The 25,368-nt window shown below is 43.0% G+C and overlaps 1 protein-coding gene across 1 annotated transcript in view; it reads right to left on the reverse strand.

Moving 5' to 3' along the window:
- Positions 1-25,368, reverse strand: part of Myo3b (myosin IIIB) — a 293,201-nt gene that overhangs the window by 168,961 nt on the left and 98,872 nt on the right. Inside the window, exon 8 of the mRNA XM_038338032.1 lies at positions 12,680-12,835. Coding sequence (XP_038193960.1) covers positions 12,680-12,835 — 156 coding nt within the window. The remainder of the gene's footprint in view (positions 1-12,679; positions 12,836-25,368) is intronic.

The following is a 25,368-nucleotide window of genomic DNA, read 5'->3' on the forward strand; positions in this document are numbered from 1 at the left end:
GCGGTTCCGGGGATCTGCTGCCCTCTTTTGGCTTTCAAGGGCTCGGGGCACATGCGTGATACACAGACATTGCCCAAAGAGCTGCTTCTGTTAGGGTGGAGTAAGTATCTATCCTCCACCTGTGTCTCCACTTAAAGGCAACTACTCAGGATGGAATGCTTGAGCCGCTAAGGATTGTGGGAAGTGAAGGCTCAGGGGCAGAGGGGTAAAGAAAGCAGAATTTGAGATCCCAGCAAGCCAATGTGCTTCCTCCCACCACTGCTAGCCTGGACTGCATGAAGGATGTCTGTCCTTCGTGCTAGATGGTGCTTTTGCAGGCAGCTACAGATGAAAGCCCTTGTAAACCTCAGCTGCAATCTCACAAATAATAGATTCCAGCATGAAGTTGGTTCTCAGTGTGCACAGACACAGTTAGACACCACCAAGATCCAAACTGGTGTTTTCCAAGCCCACCAGCAGATTGTCTATAGCTCCGACAGTGTATCTGTCTGCTGTCCGTCTCACACACCTCATCTCCAGGAATCACGCCGACGAGCTCGGATCTCATCAAAATCTTCCCACAAGAATTTTAGCAAAACAAGTTGAAAAAGATATTTTAATTACTATTATTAGCACTGTGTGGCCTTTTCTCCTACTAATGGGCAATTTAATCCTTAGGGTTAGATTTGCTCAAGATTGTAGTTGGCAATCTAGAAGTTAGTGCCCATACAAGATAGTTCTGCTATGATAAAGATCATTTCACTTTTTCAATCACACACACACACTCACTCACTCCCTTATACACATGCACACATATATGCACATGCATACATACATATACACATGCATTCACACATGCACTCACATGTACACATGTGTACTCATGTATACATATGCACACTCACATATATATTGCACACAATGCATACTCACATAGGCACATGCATACACATGCATACTCACATATACACATGTACACACATGCATACATACATAACCACATGTATATACACATGTACTCACATAGACACATGCATACTCACATAGATACATGCACACACATGCAAACTCACATATACACATACACACACATGCATACTCACATATACACATGCACACACATGCACACTCACATACACATGCACACATATCACTCCGATAGCTCTATTTGCCATCTCCAGGAGTATTCCTTTTAAAAGGACGTCTGCTTCATTTTCCTCCTGAGGGGTTTGGAGAGCTGGAAAGACTGATCCCAATGCTTATTTCTTGAAAAAAAAATCCTAGACTTTAGATGAACTTATAAAATGTTTTATATTTCTCTAATTTTAGTTAAAATCAACAAAATTAAATTTGGCTTATTTTTCTGTTTTCTTTAACGGTTTGTTCTTACCAGTGACTACAAACTCAGATTTTCTAAAACTCTCATGCTCCACCTAGTGTCATAACTTAAGAATAGCATCTGCTAACAAGTCTCTAAATAATTCCTGTTTAATACAAAAATTACAGATCTTCAGCTTAAAAATACTTGAGTTTCATTCTGTTCAGCTGGATACCTTGCTCAGCCTAGATATAGTATGGAGAGCCTCGAACCTTCCCCAAAGCAATGTGCCTCACCCTCTCTGAGGAGTGGATAGGAGGTGAGGGTTAAGTAGAGGATATGGGAGGAGGAGAGGGAGTAGGAACTGGGATTGGTATGTAAAATGAAAAAAGATAATCTGTTTGTTTTCTTTTAAAAAATAAAAGAAAAAAAAGAAAAAAATTACTTGGGTTTGGCCGGGAGTTGGTGGAGCACGCCTTTAATCCCAGCACATGGGAAGCAGAGGCAGGTGGATCTCTGCAGGCTTGAGGCCAGCCTAGACTACAGAGAGAGTTCCAGGACAGCAAAGGCTACACAGAGAAACCCTGTCTTGACAAAAACAAACAAACAAACAAAACAAACAAGCAAAACCCAACCAACCAAAATGCTTGTATCATGTAAGCGGCACACCTTAGAGAAAACACTGGAACAAGCAGGCTGGTTAAAAAGGCAGGCCTATTTTCTTCATAGCAAGGAATTGGCTGATGCCTGGTTACCCAGAAGGTTAGAGTGTATATTGGAGATCCTATGGAGCCAACGTTCCTGAATCCTCCAATAATATCGGGTATGGTTTAGACCCTCATCCTGAGCTTAGTCTCTCAGCGAATGGAACCCAACCTTATGAAGAAGGTCCCATGCACTTTACACCATCTGCCAACAGAATCCATCCTTATGCTTGTTAAATCCCTCCTCCCTAGACCCTTACCCTGAGCACTGTCTCTCAGTCAATAGAACAGATACTCATCGTAAAGGTCACAGGTGCTTCGCTACTTTGCAGGGGAGTTCCTATGTAGCTATGCCTAGAGCTTTGATGTGATCATTGTCCCATGGAAACCTCTTTTCAAAGTTTTGCTGGGCTTAAATGTGTAAGAGAAATAAACTATGAGGTCAGACTCTAGAAGTTTTGATGCAGCACCTGCTAAAGAGACCCCAGCTTCATTCTTCACCTCATGCGGATCGTTTCCCTGTGTCCCTGCCAGCAGTGACGCTTGCAGGTTGAGTATTCCAAAGCTTAGATAAATAGATACATATAAATGACTGGGTAATACTAAAAGATATTTTATTAAATAAAGGTATATAGTAATATGTAGATTTGATTTTTTATCATGCAAAGCATGCTGTCCACTACTTCTACTTTTAACATACTTTGTGTACACATAAACATCCAGAAACATACGTTCCAGGTGAATACTTAAGTTCACACTGTGTGCCCTGCAATGCTGTGTAAGTTGTGTGCACAGAGCAAAGGCTGCAATTAAAGCATTTTCTAAGGGAGTGTGATGGGGTAAAGTACAGCTTCAATGGCTCAGAAGATGTTCTGGAATTCCGTCAGAGTCTACGCTGCCTTTTTCTGTATTTTCTGCTTGTGTTTATGAGGCATCTAGAGTTTGGGTTTTGAAGCTGTGTGGTCTGGCTTTGGGCTGCAGGCAGTAGAGGCAGCAGAGTGTAGAGTCAGGCAGACTTCCGGTTTCAAGAATCAGGGATGAAGTTTGTATATTAAGGTAGAAATATAGGGAAGTCTGAACCACTCAATCCAGGGAGCTGAGGAGTAGATAAAGGCAGAGACAGGGGCTGAGATCCCCACGACAACTACCGGCATGTGTGGAGCCAATGACGGGCTATTATGAGCTGTATTTAGTCCAAGCCATGTGTAGGAGGCTTTCGAGAAACCCAAAGCGGCTAAAACTATGGTTTACTCTGTGCTTGTGCAGCAATTTTGGGGCCATGCTCTTTAAGAGCTCCATCTCTTTGAGAGGCTGCTGGTTCTGGGTGTGATTTCCCCCCAGAACAAATCCTTAATCCATCAGCTTCCTGTCTTCAAGCAGAGACTCCACGTAGATGGGTACAGATAGGTTCAGGAGCCCCAGGCAGGGGAGGCAGATGTGTTATTGTCCTCATGTAAGCGAGAGACGGAAACACTCTAAATCATGACCCAAGAATGAGAAGGGAGTGGGCTCTCTCACCCGATACCTACTCAGTGCCATTCACTGAGAGCCACTCTCTGCACTATAGTGGGTAGACCAGTGGGCTGCAACCCCTTTGGGGGTTTAATGACCCTTTCACAAGAGTCACACATCAGATATCCTGCATATTAGATCTTCACATTCCGATTCATAACAGTAGCAAAATCACAGTTATGAAACAGCAAAGAAAATAATTTTATGGCTGAGGGTCGCCACAACATGAGGGACTGTGTTAAAGGATCAAAACATTAGGAAGATTAAGAATCATTGTTTTAGACAGGGGCCCTCTGGCAAGCCTGTCATGGAGATCATTTCTGGCCCTGTTCCTCTGTTTATAGGCCACAGCCCTTCCTTTCCTCCCAAGGAGGAATTGGAAGGAGGGAAGAAAGACTAACCTGTATGTCAGGTTTCATGTTTAATAAAGGAGGTAATGACATCAGCTAGTGATGGAGGAAAAGCAGGTAGAGCAGGCCAAGGGGTAAAGAAGATGTAGCACAATTAATAAAAACCCAGAGACAGATATTGGGGTTCAACCTGAAGGTCAGAAAAGCAAAACAGCCAGCCACTGTCTGAAATGGCCATCCTGCTCCAGGAATCTCCGAATGAGACTGTGTCCGTGTCTAAGAGCTATCTCCTCCCATCTTATATTACTCTCTACAGCTGGGATTAAAGGCATGTACCACTACCACCCGGTTTCTGTGGCAGACTAGTGTGGCTTGCTGGGATTAAAGGTATGTGCCAACATTATAAGCTACATTATAAGCTATTGTGTTGCCCTTGGTTGCCACTGCAAATTCCACCTCACAAGATGAAATGTAAGTCCCTATTGCTGAAGACATCATGCACTTCAGACAAAAGGTCCAGAGATTGCTAGTTGGATCTGATCTGAAAGTGTACTCCCTGAGCAATAGCTTTCATGGTACCAGAAAGCATCATGCAAGCTTCCAAAGGAGAGAAGCATCCAACAGTCTTACCCAACTATGATGCCTATGAATTACAACAATGAACAACATTAAGGATAACTGTAGGAATGCGATAGTGGCTTAAATACCTTGGAAATAACCAAAAAGTCTCTAATTAGACTTCAGACTAGCACAACAAGAGGAAAATCATGCCTGGTTCTGGAAACCTAGCCAACTCCATAGGATTAGTTAAGTCATGGTTTTTGGAAGAGTACCTACAATTCCACTTTATTTAACCAACACAAGTTCTAGCTGTATTCTAAGTATTTGGCTTGTAACCACAGATAAGGGTAGTTTTTGCCCTTCAGTAGGAAGACATTCTTTTCAACAGATGGAGATCATTACACAAAACTGAAACTGAGTCAACTATAGAGTTGTAAAGTCCCATCCCAACTGATGGATTTACAACACAACTCCTGTACTCATGGCTCAGGGATCATTGCAGGAGAGGCAGTGCGAAGATTATAAGGGCCAGAGAAAAGGGGAATTTGCTGTGAGATGTGTTTGCTAGGACTGTCAGAAGCTACACACATAAAGTCTCATCAACATGACTGTCTAAACACGAGGTGAACAAGATGACACCAACAGATACCCTAACAAGGATGGAGGAAATCTCATGAGTCTCAATCCTACACAAAGAACTACAGGCAACTAAGGAAAACTTTCCCCAGGATGAGTAAATTGGTTATACTTGTACATACAAGTAACATTATATGCACTGGCCAGGCTGTATTTAAGAATATATACATATGTACATAGGAATATGTATATATTCCTAAATACATATAAATATATTTAACAGCAATTAAAGAAAAAGAAGCCATGAATATGAAAGGTGGATATGGGGCACAAAGGGGTTGGGTGGAAGGAAACAGAAATGGAAAGTGTTATAATTATAAGTCCAAAATATAAAAAACAAATTCTTAAGGAGCTGTTTAACTTAAAGAAAACATCTCCTCTTCATACTTGGGTTTTGACACAATTATGACTCTATCAGTGTCTTTTCCTTGTGTAAGATAGCATGCCTTTCCATATTCTTCTACTTTAGTTACTTTTGTGAGTAAATTCTATATAATATACTAGTCAACTTGACAAATATGGCTGTTTATTTGTCTTACTATTAAAATTGCTATAGTCTGATACGATCTGTTCAACAAATCTACCTTGTGTTCATGGGGTCTACTTCCATGGGAAAGGGGCATGAACTGGAACTGTCTACAACTGTTGGTCTTCTCACCAACTGCCTTTACCGCCAAATTATTTAGCCTGTTTTCCACTCAGCTCTGTATTCTATGGTAAACTGAATGGGTGAGCCTTAAACACTTTTAAATTCAATCATGTCCCCCCAGATTAGCATGGCATATAATCAGTTTACCTTGTGCTGTTATGGGCTATGTATGTCTCTCACCTCAGAGCTGTCATCAAATTCTCATCCATAGAAATATTAACAAGATCTACTCTTATCCATCATCCCTTCTGTTATTTGTGAGTTATAGAGTGCATCTTTTTTTTACAGATTTATACAAAGGGGCATGAAGCAGAGGGATGATGGCTACCTCAGCTGAGTTCTGACTTTCATTTCTTTACTATATTTTCTCACTCCTGACATTAGTTTTTAACACACAAAACTCAGTATCTTCTTCTTTTTAGGTTTCTTCTAATTAATCATTATGATGCATTGTCTGCATAGAGGTTAATAAAAATAAGTAAGATTTGCTCAACCAAAAAAAAAAAAAAAAAAAGGTATGTGCCACCACTGCCTGTTTGTAAGGCTGACCAGGCAGCTGTTCTACTCTCTGATCTTCAGGCAAGCTTTACTTATTAAAATACAAATGAAATATCACTACAAGAAGAGAAATGAGGAAGAAGATCCAGTTTCAATGACCATGGCTGAAGGCCTCTATAATTACGGACAGAGACCATTCACTGATCACCATAGTCAGTGGTTGCAAACAGTAGGACAAGCATTACTCAAGACTGAGGAGAGAGGTACATCAGTCTGTGATATCAAGTCGCCCATCCAAATCACTCCCACTGCAGTATACCCTCGGATTCAGGGTCAAAGAGAATGGACCATCTCATTTGACTATATACTATACAACCCTACAACTAGTTGGAGACAAACCACCACAGCTCACCCATGGGACTTTATTCTATCACTTCTATTGTGAGTCAGCTTCTGTGTGGGGAACATCCTTAGCATTTTATGTGATCATTCAGGAGGTTTTCATTTACGTGAGCACCAGGAGCCCACGGGCATATGGGACATGCAGAATACACATATGTGTGTATATGTACATACATGTTTGCAAGTAGAAGGAGAGAGCAAGCCTGACTGGGGAAAGCTTGGCAGGAAAGTAGTGAGAAATCCATTTTTAAAGGTCACCACAGCAAGCTGAAAAGAAATCAGAACAACCGAAGCCATTGTTTTAATCAGCCTCAGGCAATTTACAAGAGTAGAACCCAAAAGCCATTAAGCATAACAGGGAAAAATAGCTGTTACTAAGTTCTCCTAGCAAATAATACTTAGAGCAGACCTTTGTCAGCTCAGCAAGCCCCTAGCCACCTACAGGGGCAGGACACACTAGAGCTTGTCATTTTGCTGAGGCTCACAGCTGAGGTCATGGTCACAGTGCAGCCACCCAGGGCTTTCCCTGCCTCCATCACATTCCAGAGAGCCGTTTTCTCTCCCAGTGACTCTTGTGAAGTGGTAAGGCTTACATTTTTGAGTCTACCGTTCTGATCTAATGTAGAGAGGCCGCATGCTGGGCCATAGTGATAAATTCATGGCTTTGCAAAGTGGATTTGGGAAAGAAGACATTTTGAAGGTCAGGGAAATAGGGGCTGGTGTCACCGAAAAATTAAATGGTTTAAAAGCATTCCTGACAAATTAAGAGACACAGGGGCCTTAAATTGTTGTCTATAGGTGCTGAGAAATTCTTATCCCCTTTGACAAAGTGTACATCTTATATTCTTATCTGTTGTACCTAAATTAGATATATTGTAGGGGAAGGGGAAAGGTTTGGTCCTTTAGTTAATGAGTGTCCATCATATGGAATGTGTTATCGCTGGTTCCTGATTGCTTAGAATCTCTGGGATGGGGAAGGGGGAATACAGGTTCCCAGCAGCCTCTCTGTAAAGTGTCTACCATTTCCATGTAGCAGCGGGAATTACAGAGTCAACTAGGAGAGAACAAGGCGGCTGCTGCTGCTGAGCATAAGCTGTGTCAGCCCTAAGCCAAACTTAGCTCCACTTGATCACCGTGCCAGGGACTGCAGATCCTCCTGCACCCCTCTGCCGTGCCAACCTGGATCTCCCTAACCTGCCTCCCTGTGTTAGCATCCACACACCCTTCTACCTCCTTCTCCTCAGAACCTGACTTCTTTTGCTTTCTGCTTCTTCTGTTATCGCTCATACCTGAGGGGTCCTCCACTTTAGAAGTGTGTATTTTTCTTGCAATGAAGTTTTCCAAGCTTAAGGTGAACAAGGCTGGAAAGGCAGAAGGGAGCAGGATACATAATCCCCCTGCCCTCACAGTGAGAGATAGAAAGTGATGCTGGACAATAACACTGTGGATAAGTAGTTATCTCCATTATGATGAACAGACAGGATCGGCACTCAAGAGTATAGGAGCAAAGCTAGGCATCACAGGGCATTGGTCACAATGCAGTAGAAAGTGCACCATGCCTGGAGAAGGGCCTGAGTTGTGAGGCCCATCTTAGCTCTTGTGGGTCTAAACAGTAGCCCTTCTGCATGCAGCCGCTTTATGGAAATCTAGTGCTTGATGGGCTCCTCTGCATGTAAACTAACTCCTTATCTAGATTTAGCTATAGAGACAGCTATGCAGAAGTAGTGTTATAGCACTGAGTTGGTCAATATGTGTCTCCAGTCTTGCCGCCACCCCATTCTACTCTCTGCTATCAGAACAATCTAGAACACATACCTGCCTGGAACTCTTCAGCGGCCCCTCTATCTAAGGCACAAGTCTGAGGTGCTCGGGTCTATGGACCTGATCTCCCCTTACTTCCTCCCTGCCTCTTAACTCACACAAAGCCCCAAGGCTGCCAGATAATACACAGGATTCCCCCTTTTCCAGCCCAGGTCCCCCCTACCTCTCTCAGTAGCTTCCTTCCTGTCCATCTTCTATTTGATCTTCAGGATCCTGTTCAAGGTCCATCACCCTACCAGTTATGATTACCAAACAAAGAGAAGAACCAAGAATAATGGAGCTGAGATGATAAACCCCCATTCTTTTTTTCTGCAGTGATGGTCCTGTAGCAGGTAGAAAAATGTGAAACCATTGGCTCTGCCAGATTTACTTCCTAGCTCAGCCACTTCCTGGAGAAGTCCCTTGATTTTTCTCTTTAATATGTTCCCCAGACATCCCAAGCCCAGGCTAACTTAAGTACCCTTCCCCAGGGACATAGTGGGGGACCACAGGCTTTCCTTACCCCAATACTTCTGCTCTTATCTCAGTGGCCCTCAGCCTTCCTAATGCTGCAATTGTTTAGTGCAGTTCTTCATGGTGTGGTGACCCCAACCATAAAATTGCTTTTGCTGCTATTTCATAAGTGTAACTTTGCTACTGTTGTGAATTGTAAGTATTTTTGGAGATAGAGGCTTACCAAAGGGGTCACAGCTCACAGATTGAGAACCACTGTTTTCTCTGATTCCTGTCTGCCTGGCACAAAGGCTATTAGCACTTTATCAGGAACCAGATCTGGTTTGCCTTTGTAGTTCCTCTGCTCAGCTTGGGGCCTGACACCTACACATGTAAATGTCTCTACAGGGAATAAATGAATAAATTTGATTTGGGGTAAGAGATAGAAATCAATATTTTTAACCTTTAGTGCTTCCTTACTATTTATTTTCATGATCTTCTTTGATAAGTTAAAGAGACAGATTTTCACAGCTGAAGGGCAAGAGAAAGGTAGTTGTATTTGGCTGGCTTTATGTCAAGTGGACACAGGCTAGAGTCATCCGAGAGGAGAGAGCCTCGAATGAGAAAATGCCTCCATAGGATTGGACTGTAGGCAAGTGGGGAGGGCATTTTCTTACTTAGTGACTGATGTGTGTGTGGTGGGGGGTCCAGCCCAGTAAATGGTGCCATCCCTGAGCTGGAGGTTTGAGGACGCAGGCTGAGCAAGTCACAAGGAGCCATCCAGTAAGCAGCTCCCTCCATGGCCTCTGCACCAGTTCCAGCCTCAGGTTCCTGCCCTGTTTGAGTTCCTGTCCTCTTTGAGTTCCTGTCCTGTTTGAGTTCCTGTCCTCAGTGCCTCTGATGACGAAGAATGACAATGAGGGGTAAGTAAAGTAAACCCTTTCCTCCCCCAAGTTGGCTTGGGTATTAGAGTTTTGTCAGAGCGATAAAAATCCTAAGACTGTAGTATTGTAAAGAAATGAAGGACTCCAAGTAGACTATGCACAGGTATTTTCGTCTATGACCAACATTTATTGGCAGTTGACACTGTAGTTAGAGCCATCCTAACCTTTTATGTGTAGATTCAATCCACCCTCAGAATAATCCCCGTTCTATAGAAGAAACTTCCGAAGAAGAAGAAGTTAAAGAACTTTTCCAGCAAGTGGCTGAGCTAACAGCTCAAATCTGACAAAGCTGGTGGTTTTAATCATCAAATCGCCCTGCCTGCTGTGTGGGCATCCTTGCAGAGAAATGAGGGGGCTATTTTCTCTCTCCTCTGTGCCCTCGCCTCTGTTAGTCTTTCTTTTCTCCACCTTTACTGGAAACTCACAACTTTAGGTAGATTGGCTCACCAGCCGCAAATGACAGCTGAGAGCCTTTCCTGGTGGGTTCAGAAAACATCTATATAGCCAACACCTTGAGAGAGGGAGTCACGGCAGATTAAGTGTCGAGTACACTGTGGTCCCTTTGGGATTCGTTTCCCTACCTCCTAAGGAAAAGGCTGTGCAACATTTTGATGTGTGTCTGTGAGGTTGTATTTTTTTTTCAAATGACTGTTCAAAGTGACACAAACTACGAGGGAATGAAACTGGTGATTACAAGGACTCTGAAAAAAAATACTTTGCCACCCACCAGACTTTTGACATCAAAAGACTTGACGAAGAGAAAAAAAACTTAGGGCAATGGCCTGGGCATACACTGAATCACTGCTTTCTAAGGGGAAAGGGTGTTTAAATGAGAACATAGAACTGGACAGGCAGACTTGGCCAGTAGTACTGTGATTGGTAAGTCTAGGAGCCGTCTTAGGAGCCACTGGATAAGGGACCTTTGGTCAAACCAAATGAGAAGCTGGGTCGAACCTCAACAGTTGAGGGTTGGGTTGCATTAGGCTTGGTTCACGGGTATTTGTATTTTGTCTTCATTTTGGTAGTGTGTGTGACTGTGTGGAAGAAGCTCGTGTTCAGAGCTAGAGGAAAGGGGGCTTTTGATTCCCCTGGCCGTAAGCACGAAGTCCTACCATGTCAAAAGGAACCGAGTCACAGGAATGTTTGCGTCTCTCTGCCCTGTCCCTAGCCACAGACACAGAAATGGCCCTGGGATAATAGGAAAATGTTTGCTTTGCATTATCCTAAGTGCAAACCTGTGACAATGGAGAAAATCAGCACAACACAGTCACCTTGAAATTCCGTCTCTAGCAAACCTGGCTTTTGCTTTTGGTTTGTACACAGCCTTCTGCAGAATGCAGGGCTATCTCCAGAACTGACTTCGCTGTTTGATTGTCTTCACATCCGGCACTTTGAATGCTCTTTTAAAAAATACTGGACTGGTGCTTATCTGCATTCTGACCAGATATAAAAACCAAGTAATTGCTGGGCAGAGGAGGTTTGTTTGCAATTAATTTTTTTCTTAAAGAGAAACTCTGCCACCCTCTGGACAGAAATCAAAGATCTGCTTCTTAGAGATAGACACAGAATAATTTTAAAGACTTCCTCCCATTCCCTAAAAATAAACATTAAATGAGATCTACCCTTTAAGAATCAGGGGGAAGGGGTGGGATAGAGCCATGTAGAAGTCCTGGTTGCTTTAGATAGTATAGACAAAATATATGAGGAAGAAAACCAGAATATCCCTACAGATTTTTTAAAAAATAAAGAGAAAATGGGCTCAGAGACCATCCAAGAAAAGGTCTCTGACCTTGAACATACACTCTTTCCACGGCCTGTTTGTAGAGTCCACGTCTGCTCCCTGCTTTCCAATAGCCAGGTCAAGACGTCTTAACATATTTTAGCCAAGACTGCTTTGCAGCTATAGTTATACTAAATGTAACTAAATGTAACAGTCAGAGTTATACTAAATGTAACTAAATGTAACAGTTACAGCTATACTAAATGTAACTAAATGCAACAATCACAGTTATACTAAATGTAACTAAATGTAACAGTCAGAGTTATACTAAATGTAACTAAATGTAACAGTTACAGCTATACTAAATGTAACTAAATGTAACAATCACAGTATACTAAATGTAACTAAATGTAACAGTTATGGGTCTACTAAATGTAACTAAATGTAACAGTTACAGCTATACTAAATGTAACTAAATGTAACAATCACAGTTATACTAAATGTAACTAAATGTAACAGTTACAGCTATACTAAATGTAACTAAATGCACAATCACAGTTATACTAAATGTAACTAAATGTAACAGTCAGAGTTATACTAAATGTAACTAAATGTAACAGTTACAGCTATACTAAAATGTAACTAAATGTAACAATCACAGTTATACTAAATGTAACTAAATGTAACAGTTATAGGTCTACTAAATGTAACTAAATGTAACAGTCAGAGTTATCTAAATGTAACTAAATGTAACAGTTACAGCTATACTAAATGTAACTAAATGTAACGATCACAGTTATACTAAATGTAACTAAATGTAAGTCACAGTTATACTAAATGTAACAGTTACATCTATAGTAAATGCAACATTTACATTTGTATTAAAGGTAACTGCGTTTTTAATGAGTGCTAACTGAACAGGAGGACAATGAGATCTCAACTATTTGAGAAATTAGTCACAAGAATTCAGATAGGCAGATTTTGAATCCTGCCTATTCATCCACAGGACATGCTTAATGATACACAAATGAAACTCTGAGAAAACACAAAGATATAATTGTTACCAATCAAGATGTAGAGCAAAGCAAAGCACAGCCATGCCCTCCTCCCAAATACCCAAAGGAGGAAGCCAGAAAGGTGCACAGAACCATACCTGGTTTTGGTAACAGGGTTCAGACGTTTCTGGTCTCGGAGCACGTTGGCCAGCTGTTTTTGCAGAAACAAAATCTTGCCTTGAGTTCCTTTAATGAATGGGTGTTCCAGGAGATGGGTGACCGAAGGCCGCTTTTCAAAATCTTTAATAAGACACCTGTTTGTAAAAAATTAACAGATAATTCAAAAGTAAAACATTTGACATTTTCTTTCCCTGAGGATGCAGGAGAGAGGAAGCCTGGTGGTACACTCAGTCGTTAACCTCAAACAGCTCTTTCCTCTGAAATATGTGCCAGAAAGTAGAAAAATTTTATTGATTTGATTAGTTAAAAAGATCAGAAACCTACTTTAGATTGTCATAAGTAAATATTAAAAGCTCAATAAATGTTACTCTCTATTTATTGTCAAGTATTTAAAACACTGGAAAAATAGAATGCTTAGAAAAATGACCGTCTGATTTTTCATTACAGAAAAACATTTTCAAGAGAAGGAAGTTTATCTTAGGAGCATATAGGATTAAGATCTATCACCTCTATCACCGCAACTACTCTCATGGAGATGTTCCTATTTGGTCGTGTGCAGGGCTTGGGGTGGTTGTTTAGGAGATTGTAAGGAAAAAAATGAATCTGCAAGGAAGAGAAAAGCCCAGCCATTGATTTCTGATGTTTTCTGAGAGAACAGAGGAGTCCCAAAACAGGACGTGACTAGCACACAATTCTGAAGAATTTTGATGAAATTCTGCAAAATGGGAACAAAAAGTCTACTTGAAATGGTAAAAACTCAGGTTCCATTTAAACCCCTCTGCACTAGATTGCTTAGAACCACACACCTAAGAATGGTTTTCTCTTTTGGATTCAATGACCTATCTAAAGAAAACAATGATTCGATACCTGTGGCTGCTTGCTCTGTGCTAACATGGTCTTGACACACGGAAATCTCTAGTGAAGTGGAACCTGATGAATACCACTCCAGTTACCCCGTCCTTCTATTCTGAGTAGCTTCCCTGAGTCAGAGGAGGAAATTTCAGCATCCTTCAGTTTCAAGCTAGCATTGGAGACTTGGGATAAACACAGAATGCCCTACTGCCCACTCAGTGTCTCCGACAGCTGTTCTTTTTCCCACAGAGGCATGCCAGCAGCAGCCTGACACCCCGACAATCAGCAGCAGTCAGGACCTTCTGAGCATCTTGGACAGAGCATTTAAGCGGCATCCTTCACGGCAATCCCCAGCTGCCAGGTTTACACAGAGCTTCAAGCGTTGCAATTTTCACTTCAAAACACTTTCCCATCCCTCCTCACCTTCTGGTCCCAAAGTCGAAAAGACTCGGGGACTTTTCCTGGGTCAGTCCGTTTAAGGATGGCACAGGGGCTGCTAGAACCAGAGCTTGTAGCTAGAAAAGCCTACCGCACCCAGAGCATCTCTAGACAGATGTCCACAAGACTATAAATACACCTCCACCTCGCCACCAGGAAAAATCAATCATTTGACTTTTATTGGTCCAGGGTGGTTTGTATAGCCTATTAATTTTCCTAGCAACAATACAAAATCAGCACACATGTTTACAAAAGACAGCTCTTTTGTAATCCAGTCTTCCCTGGATTCCATGTATACTCATGTATCCATGAGATTGTCAAAGGGAAACACATTTGAGTCACTGTTTAGTAAGAAAAGGAGGAACTCAGGAAGGCTATCTGTTTAGCAATCCTGGTGATGTTCTTCCCTCCTGGCTTAAGTGTGGGACATAAAATCCCTAAAATAAAGTAGGCATGTGCCCCTGAGGGCTGATGAAGACAGGCCTAGATCCTCAGAATGGGGTAGGAGGGAAATCCAGGATTCACCCAATGGCTCAACAGTTATTGCTCTTGTGAAGGACCCAAGTTCTGACTTCAGCGCCCACATCGGGTTGTTCAGAACTGCCTATAACTCCAGCTCCTGGGGATCCAACACCCTCTTCTGGCCCCATCAGGCACCTCACATGGTTGTAAAACAAACAAACAAACAAATCACGAACACACAGACACAAATATATATCTCTTTTGAGGAAGAAAAGAAAAGGTAAAATAGAGATGCCTTCCTTGCCAGGTAACTGTTGCCAATGCTTCACACACAGAGACCCATGGGCAAAGCCAAACATGGACTAAGTGACTGCATATAATAGTTCATGGCACATGAAATGGGCAGTGAGCATCATGTACCTCCGCCTTCCTCCCTGGGACAGATGCTCAAAAGAAACCTTTGGGAGAGGCCTGCCTGCAGACAGAGTTTTTGGGTAGCCTTAGAGAGCCTGTCCCTAGCCGTTGATGGTAGGACATCTATTCTGTCATACCATGTTAGCATCTACCTGCAAAGCAGGACTTCCAACAAGTGACAAGACTGTCTGCTGTATGGGGAGCTTTTGCTTTAGATCACAGAGTGGATATGAGGAAGGCATGGAGACCGAAGAGAGGGAGCCAGGTGAGGAGCCAGCAACCCAGGAATCTAAGAGATGGTGGGCACAGCACCCTGGAAAACGGTGCATCGGTCTTCTCAGAAGACTGGAGTGGGTGGAACGCTACACCACAGAAGCAACAGAAGAGACACTGAGTGTGCTTGGGAGGAATGTTAAACAGCACGGTGACGCATCCAGCTGCACGGGAAGGATTTTTAGGAGAAGGACAAGAAGACCTTGAGAGCACAGCCTTCATTTGCAAACAGACCTGCGTGTCTCGTTCTCACGGGGACAAATCCCAAATCTGAAAGGGAGCTGTTAGTATATTGACTGGCAGAGGCAAAGGTTCTGTCCGCTAGATAACGGGACCTCATCTCATTCCATTTACTCAGCAAACATTTATTAGGCCACACCAGAATTAAATGAAATGAACTAATGCATGAACAATTATGATGTTTATTCTCAAGCACCTACAGTAGATTTAATTGGAAAGACTAGAGAAACATAGGAAACAGTAAAATCTGGTGTTTGCTTATATATTTAGGAAGAAAACAAATAACAGAAAAACACTAGGCAAGGCAGTGCGTGCCTGTCATCTTGGCACTTGTGGGGAGAAGGAAAGGCATTAGAAGTGAAAGGTTCATTTTCAGAATGTTAGTAACTTCCAGGTCAGCCTGGATCACATGAGATCCTGTCACAAAAGACCAAAACAAACAAAAACAGAAATACAGAGTTTCAGAGCCATAAGGATCAAGATTTTCTATTTGTATGTGTGTGTGTAGGGGGGAAGGTTGTATGTACATATTCGTGTGTGTGTGTGTGTGTGTGTGTGTGTGTGTGCGCGCGCGCGCACGCGCGCGCGCGCGCGCGTGCAGACGCACTCACACATATGTGTATGGAGGCCAAAGATCAACCTTAGGTGCCTTCCATAATTGTTCTCCATCTTATTTTTTGAGACAGGTCTCTCGGTGAACCTGACTCACTGACTGTGTAGACAAGCTGGCCAATGAGAGCTAGGTATTCACCTTCTCAGCCAACCACTACTCCAACCCTGAATGTTAGCTGTGTGCCCATATTTATGTGGGTGCTGGGGATTCAAACTTGGGGTCCTCACATCTTTTGAGGCAGGAAATTTACCAAATGAACCATCTCCTCAAGCCCCAATTTTCTTTTCTTTGGGTTTGCTTGCTTGCTTTTAAATCAGAGTCCTTTACGAAACCCAAGATGACCTTAAAGTTCTCAATCCCCCAGCCTCAGCTTCCAGACTACAGGCATGCACCATGACACCTGGCTGAGATTTTCTATTCTAATCTCCCTTCAGAATGTGAAGAACCTGAGGTCATCCTGCTAGTGATAAGGCCCTGAGCCAACTCCCATAGGAGAACCCTTTCTCCTCTGTGGTGTTAAAAATGGCAAGCTACGGCGTGCCAACCACTACAGTTGGGAGGAGTGTATTGTGAGAGATCTCTCTTTATGGAAGACTTCTTGGAGCTGGCAAGACCTGAGCAAGGTTTGTGGAAACTAGAATGAATTAGATGATGGGGAAGAGGCAGAAGGCATTTCTAGGTGGAGAAACATCGGTCAGCATAACACACAGCACCAGCTAAGGGGTGTGGGCAGAAACTAAGAAATCGTCAGAACACGCACCTTCACCTTTCAAGCCTGCCACTTTTCACCACCTTAGGGCAATGATTGTCTTTTGTCCCTTCACCAACTCTATGGAATAATCATTATTGCGTAAGACTTTGAAGAGTGATGGCCTACTCTTCTCGCTCAAGATTTTCAGCCCATCATTTCCAAGCAGAAGGTTAGTGGATGAAGATAAAACTGACTATCAATATGGGTAGGAACCCCCGATAGTCTCTGTGACCTTTTCACAAGAGGGAGTAATACAGGAAATTCTTCTGTGTGTGTGCTCCTCTTATTGGTTAATGCATAAAGAAGCTGCTTTGGCCTGTGATAGGGCAGAGTAGAGCTAGGCGGGGGAAACTAAACTGAATGCTGGGAGAAAGTAGGTGGAGTCAGTGGGAAGCCATGTAGCCGCCGCCGCAAGAGACAGATGCTGGACACCAGACAGAAACTTACCAGTAGGCCACAATCGCATGGTGATACACAGATTAATAGAAATTGGTTAATTTAAGATATAAGAGCTAGCTATTTCGGGTCAGGGCAGCTGGGAAATGAATGAGCAGCCTCTGCCAACAAGGAAGGTCTCACACTTAGAGGGCAAACAGGAAAAACTAAGAAAGTGAAAGGTATTTGTTCACTTCAAGAGTATTTGTTAAGTCAAGGATTGTAATGTCTCATTGCAGAATATATTCCCTAAGCAGGGTTTACAAAGGGATGTGTAATGCATGGATCTCTGACATGGGACACGGGAACTGTCAGTGCAAGCTAAGTTAAAGTGCTAGCCATGTAAGTATTCAATCAGAGAGAGACAGAGAGAAAGAGACAGAGACAGAGACAGACAGAGATGGGGAAGAGATTTAAAGAAGAAAAGATATAGTTTCCTAGTAACCAAGAAAGTTTGGGGTTTCATAAGGTGTTTGACTATATTAAAAGTTTTGGGGTTTTTGAGCATTGGAATTTTTAAAATTTATTTCGTTTGAATCAATGTTTCCAAGCTTACTTGGTCATAGACTTTTTTAAAATTTATTTTTATTTTATGTTCATTGGTGTTTTGCCTCCATATATATCTGTGTAAGGGTGTCAGAAGCCCTGGAACTGGAGTTATAGACAGTTGTGAGCTGCCATGTGGGTGCTGGGAGTTGAACCAGGGTCCTCTAGAAGAACAGTCAGTGCTCTTAACCACTGAGCCATCTCTCCAGTCCCCATAGATAGGTTTTCTTTTTCTCTTTCCCATTTTCCTGCGGTTAGTGGATCATATATTCCACAGAAGTTCTGTCACAACTTAGATTAGAGCTGTATCTTTAGAATGAGGGACAGAGATGAGTTCCCCTCTTTGGAGATCAAGGCAAGATCCGCGAGTCCCTAATGGTCACTGTACCTGGGGTAGCCATGAGCTACTATTTCCTAGAGGGAAGAGTCTCAAACTAGGGATATGCTTGGCCCTAGTCAGTTCTTCTCAGAGTCTTTCACTTAAGGAAAAATAAAATTGAACATGAACTAACTTCTGGGAAACTAAATCCTTGGTAAAATCTTTCATGGATGTGTTCTTTTAATCTACTTTTTTCTTTCTTTTTTAAAAATCATATTTAGATGTGGTTTTTCTGTGATGAGGGCACTCAAAGTAAAGTGCAATAAAATCATATTTATATTCTGAACAGTAAGAGGTTTACAAGGCCACAGTTGACAGTTTGAATATGATAGAAAAACCCGCCAGAAGGAAATGGGGCAAGCTGCAGCCTTGAAGGAAATCCATTCAGTACCTGATGTCAAATTCTAGTACTTTCCGTCATGTTTTCTTGGCTAAAGATTAATTCTCAGAATGCATTTGTGTTCCCACATTAAACACGGGTTGTTGCTGCCCTGAAGATGCAGCTGCCTTGTCCCTGTAACCTGACATTTCATGACTGAAACCCCAGATGCCTGTACAGGGAAGCCATTTACCAAGAATCAAGAGTCACCCATAAATAAACACACTTGATATAGAGCCGCTGAAAAAGCAAAACTAAAAATATTGGTGAGTTTGAAAACAAAAAAAGAAAAAGAAAAAGAAAAAAACAGGAGGAGGGCAATCGGCCCCCACACACTGGGGCCGTGCTAACCCCAAACCCACGGTTTCCATCTCCTCTCATTTCCTTGTCTCTTTTTTGTCTTTTGTCCTGTCTGTTGCTTCTTAAGCCTTGCTACTTAGATGAAGCGTCCCCATTGGTACAGGACACCCAAATACTGTTGATCTGAGCAAACATTTCTTGGGCCCGTGACTCACTTTGCTGCCACGCGGTTCCTATCATCGCCACACAGAAGCCTGACTGGCAAGAGGAGAGAAACCCTCCTGAGGATGTGGTAATTATAGGCTGAGCAGAACAGCCCACGGTGCTCTGTCTTGGAAGAAAATTTCCATTCTGAAGAACAAGAGTGACAGACATAGGAATTTCCCCAAAGGGATTAATGTCTTAAAGAGGTGGGGGTGGTGATATTGTTTATATGATTTTAGTGAACAACCCCCTCTCTATGTGCTCTCACCTCAAAGGAAAGAAAAACAGGACTTGTCCTGTAGCCAAATATGAGTGACCACGGTTCAGAACACAGACTCGGGTTTCTCTAAAAACCGTGTTCCAATGTGGTAATAGTTTCATCAAGCTTTATAATGAGACAAGGAAAATCACAAATCAAGATGCTTTTCCAGTATCTTCCAGGAGGTACCATGTAGGTGAGTCACAGCGACGTGGTGGTCATACTCCTCGGGCCTCAGATGCTGCCCAGTGACATTAGCTTGGGGTTGAGAGGACCTAGTGGTTCATTAAGTTAATATATCCCAAAAGGTTTCACTGATGGCCACAAGGATGTTAGGTCACACTCAGACACACTAAGAGGGAGATGGCAGCCCTTAAAGGACCCAAGATATCTGGCAGGTGGCACACACCTTTGATCCCAGCACTCTGGAGGCAGAAAGAGGTGGATCTCTGAGCTCAAGGCCAGCTTGATATACACACTGAGTTGCAGGACAGCCAGATAAAATAATTTCTACCTGGGTCCTAGACCTGCAACATCCCAACCTCTCCACACTGACTGATGTTCTAATCAGTCAATCAGCCTTTCCAGTCCCAGCCTCTGGGAACAATTGTCCACATAAATACAGAACTTCCTAAATAGTCTGTTGAAGCATTTAAATGATACATTCAATAACAAAACCCATTATTCTCCCAAGCATGGGGTATTTTTAAAAACACTGGGGCAATGATATGCATTAAGTCAGGTGTTGAGGACAAATCTAACCCTCCTGGAGCTATGTATGCACTGATATATGAGTTTTACTTAGAGTCAATAAACTCCTGTTTTTTATTTACATATTGGACACAGGGTTGTTGTGGAGGGTAAATAAGGTAATGGTTACACGTTGCTCGCTATACAATAACCACTCAATAAATGCTGGTTCTGTAGTCAGCCCTGTACTAAGTGATTGGCAGAAGAAGGTAGTTACGGCAACCCAACAAGCAGGAGTGACTCATATAGGTCTTAGTCTATAGTCCAACCTGTACTGCCGTGACAATATTTAGAGTAAGCAGATGAAAACAAAAAGAACTTTATCTTCCCACGGTCCTAAAGACTGTCAAATCCAAGATCGAGACATGAACAAGAACGTTCATATCTGTGATGAAGAAGGTTAAAGAATGTTCTCTGCTTCCAATATGGTTTCCCCAAAGGAAGGATGCCTCAGGCTCACATAGCAGAAGGTAATTCACTCACGGGGAAGGACCCTTCATGACCTGATGCCCCTACCATCTGACAGCGTTCTCAGTACCTGCGTTTTGAAGGAAGCTATTGGACCATAAGACCAGTTTGTCTTTAGTATTAGGGTCTGCTGTCTCCCAGTTGATCACCCACCTAACTCAATCGGTCCAGGGTTATACGAACCTGTCTTGAGTTCAGTCTGATGGGTAATTAGTTCGTTGCTTTCCATGTGACTCCCATTCTTGAGGACAAAATTTCTGTTTGACAGTAGATGTCCTTAAGCAGAATTTGTGACATTTGGGGAAGAGGCGACATTTTGGGTCTGACAATTCAGCAAAAAGAAAAATCCTTGATGTTTTCAAGTTCAAGTGTTTGGGTACTCTTGCTTTTGAATGTCTGGGTCATTTCTTTGATTTAAAAATCAGTTTCTATTTTGACAAACAGTCATGGTCGGCTTCTTAGCAAAGACTTCAGTGCCTGGGGATATCTGAATTGTATTCTTTCCCTTGATCCCGCTTGCCACCCTGCCCTGACTTTAATCCATAATTCTCATTTGTATGCATTTTACCTCTGAGGGCAGGGAACAGATAATACTTAGGCAATTCCTAAAATAACTGAATAACTAGCTCCCCGGGGAAAGGCAAGCACTTGCCTATGACTACCCAGGAATGGGGCAGGGGTTTCCAAAAGAAACATATGTATCTGGGGTAATACCACCTCACACACATGAAATAGCCAAAGGGCTAGGTGAAACTGACATCACGTTCCTTCATAAACATGTATGTTAGGCGGGGGCCATGAAAGGCCTTACACCGAGTGCTGAGGGCAGAGGTGCCTAGGGTTAGACATTTGCTTTTGTAGAATTTGGAAACAAATGGCAGAAGAGATGTATCAGGAATTGTAATTCAAGACTGAAGAGTCCATGGCCCGCCATAACCCCGAAGAAGTAAACGACTCTAGCAGTAAGGACAAGTGTTTGACATGAGAGGTGACATTCTTTTATTTATTTGTTTGTTTGTTTGTTGGGTTTTTGTTTGTTTGTTTGTTTGTTGTTTGTTTGAGACAGGGTTTCTCTGTAGCTTTGAAGGTGTCCTGGAACTAGCTCTATAGACCAGGCTGATCTCAAACTCACAGAGATCCGCCTGCCTCTGCCTCCTGAGTGCTGGGATTAAAGGCATGTGCCACCACTGCCCAGCTGAGTGGTGACATTCTTAAAGGACAGAATGGACACTGAGAAGAAGTGCAAGGGAGAGACGGATGAAGGGCTCACGAGTCCCCTGAGGGGGCCATGGATGTCTTTGCGTGAGGAAACAAGCTGACAACATGGAGAATTAGTTGGTGGTAAGAATGGGGCTCCTTTGACATGATTTGAACAAAACACCAGTCTTTGTTTGAAAGCAGTCCCTTCACTCTGCCTTCTCCCTAGCAGGGCACACGATTGACTATTTTTTAATACTTTATCTTGTTCCAGAAATAATGTAAGGACAAAATATGTGCTTAAATATACAAAAATATGTTCAATGAGGCAACATAAAAATAATGTAAGCCAAGGGAAAAATGATAAAGCAATGGAAAAATTCAGTCAGGAAAATAGGAACAAAATTACCAAATAAATGACTTTATTGAGGGTGGGAACAAATTTGACTCCCAGCATCCTAGGAGACAATGTGGAAGGGGAAAACTTCGTTCCATGTGTCTCATCCTCTGTGACTTGTGAGCAGCCCAGCTCCTCCTGTGACTACATTGAGACAGGAACATTGGTAGCGAGATTGAAGAAAATATATTCCGACTTTCCACAGATAAATATAATAATGAGCCTGCAGTGTGCTGAGAACCACAGCTCTGTGATGAACATGGCCCTATAATTCATAAGGCTGTTTCTTACAACACTCTCCAATCCTGGGGCGTGCTTGGAACCATGGGTGGCCAAGACGGAGCTCCCTGTCTTAATCTAGGGCTAACTCTGCCAGAGAGTTGGTGGGCCTTTCCCCCACGTTCCCAAGCTGTAGAGTTCAATGCTCAGCCGCTAGCACTGATGGAGTCATGGCAAGCCAGGTGCCAACACTTATTCTGATCATTGCAAAGGGCGAAAGGAAGATTCTAGAAAGAGTTTAGCCCATGGGTAGAAAGCAGCTCAAAGAAAGGAATGATTAAGACCCAAAGGAGAGAGCCGGGGTAGGGGAGTGGGGGCAGAGCATGACACCACACTGCAAAAGTGGTCTGAGAACAGTGTGATAAATGCAGCCACCAGGGGCTCCGGCCGCCGGGGGCTCCAGCCGGTATTCCAGAACGTAATGCATGGTGGGGGCAGGGAGCTCGGTAAAGAGCTATCCGGGCCCACAGCTGCAGTGGTCTCGGCGCCACCAACACCCACACTCTGCGCTCCTCTTTTGATGCATGCTCTTTTGGTGACGACGGACTAAACACTTCTCTGGCCGATTGCCAACTCCATGGCTCTATGGATGGTAGAAGCGTAACACTGGGGGAAATGAAGCAGCCTGGTTTCTATAACAGCCTCACTGCTACTGAAAAGCCAGGGCAGTGCGGCGCAGGAGGAGGGGGGTGTCAGATAATAGGTAGTTGTCAATGTTTTGCGCAAATCAGCATTTTGCACAGCTATTGGCTGCCTTACTTAGTGGTCCTGAGGACACAGACCACCACCGCTGAGCCTGTCTGTCACCTGCTAGCCCTTCTGCCCAACTTCTGAGCCAGAACTTTTCAAAGGACAATAAATTATAGGACCCCCCCCCCCCCCCCTTCCAGTGATTCCTGTTGCTGATCTCTGGGAAAATGGTTCTTCCTCTGGACGCTGCCACCCACAGCAGCCAGGAAGCACTTCCGTATACTCTTGCAACAGAAAGAAGTAACCCCACCCCCACCCGCTGGGTTGTCAATCCAGTGCCTTGTGTGAACATCACATTTGTGCAAGAGAAAATATTTTTTTTTTTCGTTTTTAGGCAAGGGACTGAATAAAGACACCACACTGGCTGCCGGGGGGAGTCTGGGGAGTCCTTAGCCCTCCTCCATTAGCAGAACAGCTCCATCCATTACTTCAAAGCCTCATCAGAAACCCTAATCCTTTCTGAAAGGGACTCTCTGGCAGCCAAGCCTTTAATTTGCTGAATAATAGACCCACTGATTAACCCTCACAAGGCAAATCACAGATACTGCAGGCAACGAGTGTTCCCAGGGGGCTGAGAGAACCAAGGGGCTGCTGGAATCGCTTTTTCTTTCCATCCCCCCTGTTGGGGAACTAACCCTGCACGGGTTGCTTGCTCAGTGAGCTTTCTGGCCTTCTTTCTCATTTGCCCAATTTTTGGTCCTTATCGAGCCTATTAATTCCCTTTACCTGTGCTGTAGCTATGTTCTGAGTTTTAAGCCATGTGTCTTGATGCCAAGCATAAATAGATGATATGGAATAACTATGTCACAAATGTAACTGTAATTAGTGACTACCTGAGCCCCTCTGCTCTAGGCAGACTGCTGTGTTTGGGGCGGGGCGGGAGGGCAGAAATGGAGTAGAATCTACAAGCACAAGAACTGGAAGATTGTTTCTAATTCTACGAGAGATGCCTAGTGTGGGCCAAGGCTGGCGGCTTTCTCTGTGGATGCCTGCAGCTGGAGGTAGACAGCTATGCTCTGTGTTGACAAGGACAGGTAGCAGGTGAGCTGGACCAATGGCTCCCCACTGGTGCACACTAATAAATCACGTGCGCGTTAGCCTTCCGCTAGTCCCATCAGATAATGAGATGAATGATTGGACAGATGACACAGTGGTCAATTATCACATGGATGATATAAATTCTATTGTGGCAAGGACATTTATCTCTGTATCGATCTGGCTTTCCAAGCAAGGATCATAAATTACTCCCCTCCATAACTGTATGATAAATACTGTAATAACGGAATACCACCAGCTCCCGTTTTCCCAATAAATTCCCATATGGTTTCACTTAGAGGAGAAACATGCACAGGGCTTTTTTTTTCTGCTTCCTTTTTGTTTGTTTGTTTGTTTGTTTGTCTTACTAAAAGCTTCATTATTAAACTACTTTTGGGTTCCCAACAAGTTTGAAAGGAAGGCACTGAGATTTCCTCTTGCTCTTCATGCCCATATCCTTACAGCCCCCACTGACACCATCCTGACAAGACCTGTACTCCATTACAATGATAAACCTGAGTGAAGACACCGTAATTACCTAAAGCCCATAGTTTGAAGTAGCGTTCACTCTGGTGTCCTGCATTCTACGGCTCGACAACTTTATAAAGACTCTTATTTACTAGCATGGTGCCATGGTAGAGTTTTGGGGGTCCTTTTGCTTTATAAGCAGTATATTAAGGATACTTTCAGACATTTTAGCAATTGCTTAAATTCTGATGTCCAGATTTTGGCATGTGAACATAGAACAACTTTGGGCATACCGCCAGAAAGCTGTTCATTATAATTTGCTAAACTCTCTGCATTAAATTACAGTTACTTTGGTATCTAAGTCAAATGGCTTAAAGGAAGCCTGTAACACCTTCCTGGATTATACATGCAAATTACTTCTTTGTGTTCAGGTGTCTTCATTCAGTTTCTAAATTTCCCAGCTCTGGGAAGCACTGCTCATGCTCCAAAGAGAATGGGGGAAATGCAAGCAGAACTGGTTAACGTGGTGCGTGTGCATACAGTAAACACACACACGCATGCAACTCATGTATGTGCACACATGCACATGCACATGCACACACTCAAACACTTGCATGCATGGATACACACATGCATCTTAAGATAGCATATCCAGGAATGCAGTTTTATAAGTAATGCCCTCAATTAGCAGCTCTTAGGATAAGTTTCTTATTTTCTTTTCCTTCATATCTTCCATTCATTCATTCATTCTTCTTTTTTTGTTTCTTAAGATGGGTTT

Source organism: Arvicola amphibius, chromosome 7 (genome assembly GCF_903992535.2).
Source record: "Arvicola amphibius chromosome 7, mArvAmp1.2, whole genome shotgun sequence".
NCBI classification, from domain to species: domain Eukaryota; kingdom Metazoa; phylum Chordata; class Mammalia; order Rodentia; family Cricetidae; genus Arvicola; species Arvicola amphibius.